The sequence below is a fragment of the Opisthocomus hoazin genome, chromosome 7, assembly GCF_030867145.1.
Source record: "Opisthocomus hoazin isolate bOpiHoa1 chromosome 7, bOpiHoa1.hap1, whole genome shotgun sequence".
In the NCBI taxonomy this organism is placed as follows: Eukaryota; Metazoa; Chordata; class Aves; order Opisthocomiformes; family Opisthocomidae; genus Opisthocomus; species Opisthocomus hoazin.
Genome location: NC_134420.1, coordinates 56860430 through 56873026, shown reverse-complemented (window position 1 = coordinate 56873026; position 12597 = coordinate 56860430). Strand labels below are relative to the sequence as shown.

General features: G+C 43.8%; 1 protein-coding gene across 2 annotated transcripts in view; it reads left to right on the top strand.

The window, feature by feature from the left end:
• ITPK1 (inositol-tetrakisphosphate 1-kinase) overlaps positions 1 to 12597 on the top strand; it is a 154064-nt gene that overhangs the window by 72782 nt on the left and 68685 nt on the right. The window contains exons 1-2 of one of the 2 annotated variants that reach the window (XM_075426233.1): positions 205 to 345; positions 8137 to 8262. In XM_075426233.1, the coding sequence (XP_075282348.1) occupies positions 295 to 345; positions 8137 to 8262 (177 nt within the window). In that variant the 5' untranslated portion in view covers positions 205 to 294. Of the gene's footprint in view, positions 1 to 204; positions 346 to 8136; positions 8263 to 12597 lie in introns of those variants that run through there. The other variant, XM_075426234.1, reaches the window with a different exon arrangement.

The window sequence follows — 12597 nt, the reverse complement described above, 5'->3', positions numbered from 1 at the left end:
AACTTGCTTTCCTTCGTTGGACCCCTAATCCTCCCATGTCACACATTTTCTGTTCAACTTTTCTCCTCTGCTAATCTCTGGATTTGTTCTGCTGCCTTTCCTGATCCACAGGAGCATTGGTGACCTCAGGGGACACCCTTGGCAAGAGGCCTTTTTGGATTTGAGCAACATCAATTATTCCTCCTGCAGTGCTGAAAATCAGCAATTGCCGTTCAGATGGTCGCTGAACAAGACTGAACTGCCTAAACGCTTGCCTACCAAAACCTGCTTGCTGCAGTCCAGCCTTAGTGGGACATGAGCTCTCCATTTCATATCGTGCTGAGAAACAGCTGTTCCTGCATATTTGTAAGTTCTGGAAAGAACTTTCTGCAGCTGCCAAAATATTCTACAGGAGATAAGGAGATAAGCTGAGCTGAGTTATACTTTAATTTCTAGAAATGTTTTTTTGCATTTGGCTGTAAGCCAAAAAAAAAATAGTAACAAAGTTCCAGTCTTGGGTAAAAAATCTCTACTGAAAAGAAAATAATTTCTGTGAAGAGCTTTAGCCATAGCCTGAAGGTAGGATTTCTTGTTTTGCTTTTAAAGAAGTGATGGAGGCAAAATTTGATGTGAACAGAAGGGTAATGCCCAGTGGAGGTTTATATGCCAGGGTCAGAGGAACCAAGGAGGGAGGAGAGGGAGGCAGTGGGAGAGGTCTGAGTAACTGAGATGCAGTAACTTGTCCCAGTGCTATTCTGCACACAGAGTAGGAGTCCCGAGTCACTGTCTGTCACTGCGCCGGCGCTGGCAGTGCTGGCTCGCTGCTCACTGCTGTGGGAGTGTGCAGGGGAGGCCGTGAGCACGCGATGCTCGCCGGGTTGCTGGGGGATTTCCTGACTGCAGGACAAGCCTCGGGTGTGCAAAAGCTAGTCGTTTTACGTAGTAACTGGGGAAGTGATCCATAAATGGTGTCCGTGTATGTTAGTACATGTAGTGCAGCAGAAGCTATGAGATTCCTTTTACCTCATTTTATCTAGAATACAGCTAGAAGTGAGAACTTCCCAGACTTTTCAGAGATCATACCTAGCTTCCAGGGGAGTGGCAGTGTGTGACTCTTGAAAACGTACAAAGTGCTCACGCACACTCTCTGGCAGTTTGTGTCAAACAGAATCCGAAGTAATCCGCTCTGGCGCCAGCACAAGAAAACACAAAGAAACCATCTCTTAAATCCAGGATCTTCTCTGGTGTTAAAGTTTCAGTATCTGAGAAAATGGGAATGCAGCAGGGCTTCATAGCTTATGCTGTGCTGCTCCTCACCTTTAGGCATGTCTTAGGAGCTGTGAAGAGCCTGTATATCAGTGAAAAATACCTGGTTTTCATCTGCCAGATAACAGTGTCTTCCTTCATGATGTGTTGATGTGTGCTTGTCACCTTCTGTGGGGCTTTGGCACAGAGTCACTCGTGTCCGTTTTGTGCTTGCGTAGACCTGGCAGCAGGGTTTGCGGGTGTGTCATGCCGGTGGAGCGACAGGACTGGGTTGCTTCTGCAGGATTTAGTTTGGGAAAGGAGGACGTACTGGTCTTGTTTGGTCCTGTGATTTACCAGAAGAGCAGGCAGACTTCTGCGCCACTCTGTTCTGTCTCTGTTTTTCTGTGCGAGTAGGTCTCACAGGTATGGACGGATGTGCACAACCATTTTTCTGATTTCTGCCCCTCTTCCTTTCAAATGCAAACACGTTCTCTCCTGTAATTAGACTATCCCATGTATTTTATTTTTTACGTTTTACGAAGGAGTGAAACATTGAACCTGGCACTATTGATTTTTGCTGCTTCCCTTTCCTCTCCAGAGTGCTTAAGATATTTTTAGAGGCTTTCATCTCTGAGCGTTTTGGGGAAAGAACAGCATCCACCAATACATCAGCTGTCAAGATTCAGCTTCTTGAAGACTTGGTTTTCCACCCCAAAGCTCATGGTGTTTTTTCATTATGGCTTGCTCAGCATTGAAGCGCAGCAAACACTGGGACTGGGGTTGGGGGAGGAAGGACAGAATTTCAAAGGCTTTGTTTTACAAGCCTTTTGATACAAATGCATGCAATGAAGATACAGGGTAGAAGACAACCCCAGGAGAGGGAAGATGATGACAAATAACCAGAATGTCTATGTACAGTGGAGTTTAAGAAGCTGTATTAAGACTGAAATAAACTCTACATGTTTTGGGGTCAGTGCAGCCTTCACTGAATATCTGAATAATAGGCTACAGTAAGTTTGTGTAGAAAATTGCATATACAGCCTCAGGAGTCAGGGAGCAGAGAGGCCAGGTCAGGCTGGTGCTGTATGTCTGGTTCACAGGGAGAAGAAGGGTTAAATTACCACAAAGGGTCTTTTGGACTGTGACTTGTGAAAATGCGTAGCGGAGCATTGACAGGTCTCTGCTGGAACACTGGGCATTTTATTAAGCTTTCTAGCACTCAAGATGATAACATCTGATTATTTGGTGGTATCTACCTAGTGAAAAGGCTCAGAGCAAACCTGTCATCTCTGGTGATTTTCTCCTTGTCTTCATTCACATCCTTTGGGTGAAAGTTTCATGAGCTTTTTTCACCTGCAGCAAGACAGGCTGCTGTGGAGAGACATGCACTCCCATTCTGTTGCTCGTAAGCAGCACATCAAATAAAAACTGAAATATAGCAAGAACTTAGTGCAGCATACTGGTGAGTGGAGTCTATTAGCTGATTGGAGACTGGGAGCAGTATGCTTAAAAATAGATTTATGAGTCTTTTTGGTGGTTTTTTTTCTAATGGAAGTATTTTAAGAGAAAAGTGAGGATAAATAGAAATGTGTTCTAAATTCCTCAGGGGTATAGCAGTAGACAGATCTGGACAGCAGGGCCTGTTGCGATAGGACAAGAGGTAACTGTTTTAAACTAAAAGAGGGTAGAGCTAGACTAGACAGGAGAAAGACATTATTTCACGATGAGGGTGGTGAAGCACTGGCACAGGTTGCCCAGAGAGGTGGTAGATGCCCCACCCCTGGAAACATTCAAGGTCGGGTTGGACGGGGCTCTGAGCACCCTGATCTACTTGGAGATGTCCCTGCTCACTGCAGGGGGGGTTGGACCAGATGGCCTTTAAAGGTCCCTTCCAACCCAAACTGTTTTATGATCTGTCTTCAGTTCAGCAAACGGGTCAGGTTGGTATTAAATCGTCATTTCATGTGAATGATAATCTAAAAACTATTTCTGAAGAGGAGCTTTTAAAAAAACACAAATCCTGCTCAGCCAGATTCTGAAATACAATTGATTATAGCATGGACTGGAAACCCTAAATAAAACAAAAAATACAAACCTATTTTTAATCATTTAGATAAATGGTAATTCTTTTTGCTAAATCCAACATTTGCAGTTGTTTGGGTTTTTTTTTCCCTGAGTGAACGAATCCAGATTTTTTTCACTTGGACATAGTTTTATTTTTAAACACGGCTTTCAGAAATGCATGCGTGTGGGATTGCAGTTGGGACCAGCGGAGAGCCGTGGCACTCTGCCAGGCGCTCGCCCTGTCCCTGCAATACAGATGGATTGCCAGCATTCTGGAGAAAAACAACCCCAAAACTTTAAACAAATTGTGCTTAATGGAAATAAACTTTTTTTGCCCTCCTGTGTAATGATTTGGATAATGCGCTGGCTGTGTGTTTCTGGAGGACAGAGGAAGGGGGAAGGGGAGAGGAGTGCAGAGATGGAGCTCTGTATGCCCGTCACTAACTCTCCAGTGGATGCACTGGAAAGGCTACGGGGCAGACTATGACATTTCTAAGCTTGGAGCACCTTTTAACTCCAGCCACTTTTTAACTCCAACTCTTTCTGTTAGAAGGTGAGCAGGCTAGCTGCAGCCAGCTATGATAAGAGCATTTATCGAGCAGTTGTTTTCTTCCATATATGGATTTGTAAAACCTGGAAAGGCATATGCCTGGTGTCTGGCGTTTTGTGTGTGCAGCTTTCATACTGTCATTCACCTGAGTTTTGCTGAGTTTTGGTGGTAAGTGACAATGCTGTGAGCCCAATACCTGGTTGTTTCTGGGGGTTTTTTTAGTATAAAAAAGGGCAAGCAGAGTAGGCTATAGCCTAATTCAGAAGAAAGGGCACCATAGCCATATCTCGATGTTTTTTCAAGCTGGTGCTGATAAATCTTTTCTCTCACTTGTGTTGCTATGGTGTTAGTTCTGTGCAAAAACAAACCTTTGGGTGATCATGTCAAATGCAAAGACTGTTTGGAGAGAGAGATGCTGAAAGAGAAGGGAAGTAGGAGGCCTTGAATTCCATCTGATGACAAACAATGAATCAGTGTTTGTCTCAGCAGAGGGCCATCAGAAAGTTTGCACTCTACTTTCACTGACTTCTACTAGGGTCTGATACTCTACTAGAAACGGCTTCTTTTTTGCAACTCAAATCTTTTTTTCCTTCTTTTTCTTCTCCTTTCACTTCTTTGTTTCTTCTTGGTATTGAAAAGGAAGGTGGATCTCTTCCAAATTCCACATAGCCCAGGAATATTTGCTTTCTGCAGCGTGGCCCAGAACAGAGAGGACTTATTCTTGCAAACAATTTAATTGTCCAATTCACAAAATACTGGATCAAAGTTTGAAGATTTGTGTGGTTGAAAAGTACCTGTTGTCCTCGTTGAGCCAGCTGAAGTGGTCATGAACTTCCTACCAGAGGAGCTGCCTTAGCGTGCTGTCATTTCTAGTATTGCTTTCCCGGTGAAGGGGAAGCCGAGCGCTCTTAGAGGGACCCTTTTTAACACTTTCCGACATGCAAAGTTGGTGCATTTTGGTTTTGTTCTCAAAATATGCCAGTTGCTTTTAGCTGGCATAACTGTTGAGAAGAAGTTATCTTGCCCGGATGTCTTATGCTTCTGGAAAACACTGTGCTGAAGATGCCTGGATATGCCTTGAAGGCTTATTTCTGTTCTTGGGTCAAGGCTGAAAGGGAGGACTGTCTTCTTGTTTTCTGAATGTTTCTGTGCAGATTGAGCTGCAAGTGCAGGAAGAATAGAAGGGTAACCAATCTCAAATGCTTACTTGCTTCTCACTGTTTTTCAAACTGGAAGTCCTGAAAATGGATTACTTCACATTTTTGTACCGTGGCAACTGGGAACTTTCTGACCCAGTTAAATGGACCCTTTGTTTTGCTGTTTCCTTCCAGATGTGATAGGGAGATGAAAAAACCTCAGGAACAGCAGTGTGGTCATCTGAGATTTCTTTTAAGGATATGAGCTGATTTTTCTGGAACTTGGTTGCAGAAGCAGATCATCTCCTGCCACATCCTTAGCCAAGCTGCAATTTGCTTCATTTTGCCTTGATTTTGCAGACATTTAAATTTGCCCTTAGCCTTTGTGCTGCACTACTTGTGGGAATAAAAATGTGTGGACTGCCTCACCCAGCCACAGCTTACCGATCACCGATCATTCACATTAAATCTGTCTTGTTTGTCTTTACCATGGCATAATCTTTGCATGCAGAGAGTCTGCTGCCCACCTGTGAACAGTGCCTCTGTTAGTCGTCTTGGACAACAGACGCACAATATGTGTTCCGGTTGTACTAGAATCTACGTAAGTACTTCAAAGATAGTACTAGAGCCTCAGCCTGCAACTGTTAGTAGGAGCACATAGCAACGGGCCAGCGAAGGTTGTCTCTTTTGGGAAGAATCGGCAGTCTTTTAGTTTGCTTTTGTGCCATAGGTAACTTCAGTTATTCTGATCAAGTAAGCCTAGCCCAGATAAGAGTGCCTACGCAAGAAAAGCAATTTGGCTACATGGATCAGTTAGGTTAACAACTAGCAAATTATTGTAAGGCTGCTAGATCTCTGCTGGTTTAGTTTTATTTGTCCTTGAGCTCCAGCCATCCTGTCTTATCATTACCTTCCTTAGGGCACTCCCTAGTTCAAAGCAAGGCCCTTTCCGTAGGGTGGGAAATTTTATTAAGACAAAACTCAAGCTAATGAGACAGGGAAGACCAGGCTTCTATCTGATAGAGGGGATTGTAAGAAATGTGAAACTGTAACAAAAAGCCTTAATATTTTCTAGTTTTTAGTAGTCTTTAGTACTGTAACTTGTATTTCTGCGTGCATAGTGATCTAACAATATAACTGTTACACTAATCCCTGTTTTCTCATTAAGGAATGTAGTGGAAGGACATGGGCACAAGCTATCACTTAGTCGTTAGACAAAATAATTAAGTGAAACAAAAGTGGTCTTGATTCTCAGCAAATAATTGGGATAATTGTGGGATAAAAGAGACTCCTAAATAACTCTACTCCAGACAGCTCAGCCTTGGGAGGGCAAATGCGCTGAGCTACAGAGATAAGGAGGCACCAAGAGAGCAACAAGACTGGAGCAAAACAACCTGAAGGACATGATATACGTGATGCTAGAACTGAGTTTGCACAGAAACAAATGTCAATCAGTGAACAGCGTGATGAAGAGGATGGGCCTTCATCTTGGGACCCCCGAAGACCACCCAAAGATACTAACAGACATGCGTGAAAGATATTTACATATGCTAATTAGTTCCTAGAAATATAATGAATAATTACCTGTGTGATTGTATTTAACCTGAAGCAACAGGGTGTCTGGCGCGCACGTTTGGAGGAGAAATCCCCCGTGTGCCCGGCGCCGCAATAAAGAATACCTGCTTAACAGTATACATTGTACTGTTAGGTTTTTCTTACCGGATCTTCGAATCATATCGAAACAGAGCATCAGCAGCCTGTTGTGCCCAGCCCTCCTCAATGCTATTTTCTGCCAGAGTTGAATAAAAGAGATAGCAGCAATGAGAAGGAGCGTGCATACAACTGCAAAATCGGACACTAACTTTAGTTTAGTGAGCACACATCTGTCTGTCAGTTCAAAGATTTTCCCAGTTCCACGTTTACAAGGTTAAGTTGCCCCTGATCCAGTAGATCTCGCAATTGGTTGAAGGGCAGCACTTGATAATGCAGCAGCTTTTGTGCTGTGGGCAGTCCAGTGTGTTGGCTAGAACATGAGACAGTTCTGGTACTTACACTGTACAAATGTTCAGATCTGGTAAGTAGCTTCATGGAATCACTAAGTTTGTGAGGGACCTTAGGGGTCTGTAATACATTGTCTTGATCAAAGCAGATTCAACATTAAATTCAGACTGAGTTGCTTAAGGCTTTGTCCAGTCAGGTCTTGAAAACCTTGAAGGATGGAGATCCTAAAGCCTCTGTGAGATTTTGTGCTGCAACCGAACTGTCATTGTGGTGGGATTTTTTTCCTGATTTAGTTGGAATCTCCACAGTTTTGATTTATGTCCTGATAAATCTAAGCCCTCACAATGACATTGGCCAGTTCGCTTAGAACCCTCACATGCATCCCATCAGGTCCAGTAGCCTTCTTTACATTAAGATTTCCTCAGGAGATCCCTAACTCAATCATTTTCCAGTACGGGTGATTCCTCTGCTCCTTGAACCCTGTCTTGGTACCTGGGACCAAGCCCTGTGACACATCACCACCACTTTTGTGCCTTCCCATGCTATCTGGAGCATAGTTTCTGCACACCCCACCCCAAATCTTTGCCCTCTAGCCAGCTAAATGCCAAGGTCTGCTAGTGAGAGTGCTCTGGGATCTGCACTCCTCCTTACCAGCTAAATAGCTGTTCCTGCAGGAGATGAATTTGCGAAGATCCTGAGTCAGTTGCTTTTGTGTTACTGGTGTTACTGTCCTGGGTGCTGTTTTGTGCAATCCCAAAGGGCAAAGGGCACGGCAGGCGTTCCTTTTATTAGTGGTGATAATCTTTGTTGGCTCATTCATTTTGCACTGTGGTGCAAGTACTGGGAAAGAGAGCTGAAGAGAGAGGTGTTGGCTCAGGGTGGCGAAGCCCAGGAAGGCGTTTGGATGAAGGGTGCTTGCCCACGACTTCGCTGCTTTTTCATGGAATTAGATCTACGCTGCTGAGAAATAAATGTCTGAGTAAAGCTTTCTGACGTTCAGTGAAATGTGAATTCTCAGGGATTTGGGTAACATACCAAAATAAAGGCAGCGTGTGAAGTAAATGCCTTCTGTGTGGCAGCAACACCTTGGACGATGGCGGGGACAAGAACCTCACATCCTCCATATATTAATAAAAGGTTTCTCTCTGGTTTCTGCAGCTTGACCTCACGAAACCCATTGAAGATCAAGGCCCTTTGGATGTGATCATACATAAACTGACAGATGTCATCCTTGAAGCAGACCAGAATGACAGCCAGTCACTGGAATTGGTTCACAGGTTCCAGGTAAGTGGTTCTGTCATAGTCCTTCTGCATTTCAAGCAGGAGGATGGTCTTGGTGCAGCAAATCCAATCTTGTTTCCTGTGCAGTTGGTAGCGTTTTGTGGAAAGAGTTCCCTGAGCTCCCTGGCATACTGCTACCCTGCTGTTGACAGCCCGGTAAAAATAGTTCTGTCAGTCTAAAATGGACTTACACCTTTCAGTAGGTTTTCTGTTGTATTGGTAAGGTTAGTAAGAACTGATTTCTCACCAAATGTTATCCTAATGTCATTCCAAGAACATGAGTGCTGTTCCCAAAGAGGAACAGGTGTTTGCGGAGTCCTTTACATGCATCTCTCCACGACAGGAGCCACTAAATTAATTTGGCCCAGTTCTGTCTAGTCTTCCCAGTTCCTGGAATGCTAATTTCTGTAACATCAAGGTTACTGTGTGTGATTCTGTCCTCTAGTGCTGAGAATCCTGTTCTATTAATTTTTCTTTCTCAGGTTTGTATTGAAGGTCAGAAATATGTAGTGCATAGTAGTGCAGAGAACTGTTTTCCCAAAGAATTCCTATCAGTAGTCTGAATGCCAATGAAAAGGATAGCGCAACACCTTTATTATCTTAAAAGGTGTTGCTTCTGGTGGATGTCTTTGATCAAAGGTAAATTCTTTTATTCTATTTGAAAGAGAAGGAAAATTAAAAAAGGTATTTCCAGAATTTTATGGAATATGCTTATGTCTGGTGGAAAAACAGCTGAGACAACCTCTGTAATTTTGACAACTTTGCTTTCTTGGGAAGTGATGTTCTCTTTGCTCTACTTAAGGTTCTAAAACAAGTAATGCAGGAAGTATTTTACTTAATGGAGTCAATACTCTTTTTGCTCTAGTAATAAAGCTTTTCTGTTTTCTCCCATCTGTGTATTACTCAGAGACACACATAGGAGACGAAAAGGTTTGACTTGTGGGTCTCGCCCTCTGGCATCAGTTCTCTGAATAGCTGATGACTCTTCATCACTAAGTAGTGCAGGCATCCACTTCCCACAGCACTGGAAACTTGTGGATGTCCAAAGATGCCTAAGGAGAGATGGACTTCAGGGGCTTTCAGCTCGCAATCTTTCCCTGTTTCACATGTTTACTCGTTTGCCTTCACAATATACCCATCCTATCGATGGGAAAAACTGATGATCAAAGAGGCAAAAGGGGATATGTGTTAAGTTGCTGGCAGCTGATTAAGACTCATGAGATGCCTCATTCCCAATTCTTACGTTGCGGCATGCGTTCCTGAAGGGCAGGCTTTATAAGGCACAAAGTGGGTGGCTCTGTGTAATACTGTGGCACCTCTCTTGTGCCTGGAGAACATGCTAGTGGGGAACTTGTGCAAGCAGCTGTAGAACAACAGTTGATGTGCAGCAGTACAGTTAATATCTAAAACACCTTTCTTTTGTTCTGGAGCAAGAACTTTTCAATGGATACAGAGTATTTTTAATAAGAACTACAGCTAGTCAGCTTACTTTGTTACTGCTCAAATAATTTAATCCATTGTTTTTGTATGGGTTAAATATTGAAGCTTTGTCTTTAGAGATATTTAAGTTAGAAAATCTCAGGGAAAGTATGATTTTTATGCAGTGAATTTGCAGGATAGATTCTGAGAATGGTGAGAGAGAAGCAGTATATATGGATATATTATCCATATATACTTATGGATAAATATCCATTTATTCTTTGGTTCAGGGACTTGCTCTTTGTATCTTTTTTTTGATAGCACTTGGAAAAGAATAAAATCACCTGAACAGAGATGCAGTGGCCTAAAAACAACAACAGAAACATCCACTTATGAAAAAAATGAAAACCCAGTCCAAACTGCAACTACAAACCAGAAACCCAGTTCCCCCCACCCAAAGTGTCTCCTAAAATTCTTAAATTCTGCAGAGCTATGTAAGTTTAAATGTATCACAGAATCACACAGAATCACAGAATGGTAGGGGTTGGAAGGGACCTCTGTGGGTCATCTAGTCCAACCCTCCTGCCGAAGCAGGGTCACCTACAGCAGGCTGCACAGGACCGCATCCAGGCGGGTCTTGAATATCTCCAGAGAGGGAGACTCCACAACCTCCCTGGGCAGCCTGTTCCAGTGCTCCGTCACCCTCAGAGGGAAGAAGTTCTTCCTCATGTTCAGACGGAACTTCCTGTGCCTCAATTTGTGCCCATTGCCCCTGGTCCTGTCGCTGGGCACCACTGAAAAGAGTTTGGCCCCATCCTCCTGACACCCACCCTTCAGATATTTGCAAGCATTTATTAGGTCCCCTCTCAGCCTTCTCTTCTTCAGGCTGAACAAGCCCAGCTCAGTCAGCCTTTCCTCATATGAGAGATGCTCCAGTCCCCTCATCATCCTCGTAGCCCTTTGCTGGACTCTCTCTAGTAGCTCTTCATCTTTCTTGAAGTGGGGAGCCCAGAACTGGACACAGTACTCCAGATGGGGTCTCACTAGGGCAGGGTAGAGGGGAAAGAGAACCTCCCTTGACCTGCTGGCCACACTCCTCCTAATACATCCCAGGATCCCATTAGCTTTCTTGGCAGCCAGGGCACACTGCTGGCTCATGGTTAACCTGTTGTCCACCAGCACTCCCAGGTCCCTCTCCACAGAGCTGCTCTCCAGCAGGTCCGCCCCAAGCCTGTACTGATGCATGGGGTTGTTCCTCCCCAGGTGCAGGACCCTGCACTTGCCCTTGTTGAACCTCATCAGGTTCCTCTCTGTCCAACTTTCCAGCCTGTCCAGGTCATGCTGAATGGCAGCACAGCCTTCTGGTGTATCTACCACTCCTAAATCACTCACTGATCTTACAGGACTTACAGAACTTACTTTCTTTCAAACAATAATATCAAATACAGCAATATCTTTTTTTTAACCACAGACTATTTGAATTTAAATTACCAATTTAAACTTTTAGAAATTACAAGTAATTAGTTTGCATGTAATAGTTAATACAGCATAAAAATTAGAAACGTATGTGGGGATGTTATTTCCACATTCTAAGCTTTTATCAGCAAGACGGTGTTTTATATAGTGCAGCTTGGATTTTTTTCAGAAATCAAGATAGAATTCAGTTTCAATACAGAATTGCCTACTGCAGATATCTCAAATTTCCACATCTTTCTTCAAAGTGTACATGGTGGCAGGGGCAGGAACAGGAAATCATACGCAAAAGCTTTGCAAAACTTGACGAAATTGTACATTTGTGTCAGGCTTACTGAATCTGTGTCCTACTGTCTTGCACGATGGCATTGATTTTACCACCTAGACCTTTTGGTCATGCTATTTATGCTTTCTCCAGTACTTCAGTTCTGCCAGTTCCTCACCTGGTGCTGTTTCTTCACCCTAGAGGCAAAGTCCAAGCTGTGTACTTAGGGCTGTCCTCATGGCCCTCAAGAGCTGACTGCAGTTAGAGAAGCACTCTCCTGCAGCGTGTCAGGCTGTGAGCCTGAATCCAGGGTGGATTTGGTTGAAGTGTGTATTTCCATGGCTGTTGGCTCTCAGACTTCTTGAGCCCTCAACCATGAGGAGATTGGGATGTAGGGGGGAGCTGGGCAGGTGGGAAGGAGTCTGTTGACTGCTGTGAAGGCATCAGCCAAACTAACGAGAAAACCAGGTATACTCCCAGGAGGCTTACCTCCTCTGTGTGGCAGTCCACGCTCCTGGTGGAATTTTTTAGAGATACACACATCAGAAAGGGCTGCAGACCCCCAATTTACAGGGATATTCTTACTGGGACAATATTATAACATTTGCTAGTGCTGCCAAATCTTGCTTGAGCTGCCTTATTTCAGTGCAGCTGAGAAATAGTTGTCTTCAAACCCTGCATACCATGGTGCGTGGCACTGGCACCCCACCGGTTATTGGCAGCTGCCACCTGTAAGTGCACGTCCCTCCTTGTTGTTCCTGTATGGCTCACCTGTCAGGCCGTACCCTTGAGCAAGGTTTGGAGGCAGTGCGTTGTGCTTCTGTTTCACTGCAGTTGCTGGTTTCCAAGATGTGATTGTCCATATGCTACAGTGAATTTACTGAAGCATTCCCACATCCCTCAGGCTGGTTAACTCCTGCTTAACTGTGGACCAACTTGTTGCAAACAGTTTTAAATTGTAGCCTTAATAAAAGCTAAACAACCAAACTCACATTGCCCTAAAATCCTGCTTTATCTATTTGGGTATAGCCTTTTGTGCAATTTCAACAATTCAGCCATGCCTCTCCATCCCATTAGAAGTAATAAATCAAGAGTGTCACTATATTCAAGGTGATCCTCTGTTAAATGAAGCTGTGTAATAGTGTCCTTGTGCTGTGTTGTTTCTTAGGACTGTGATGCAG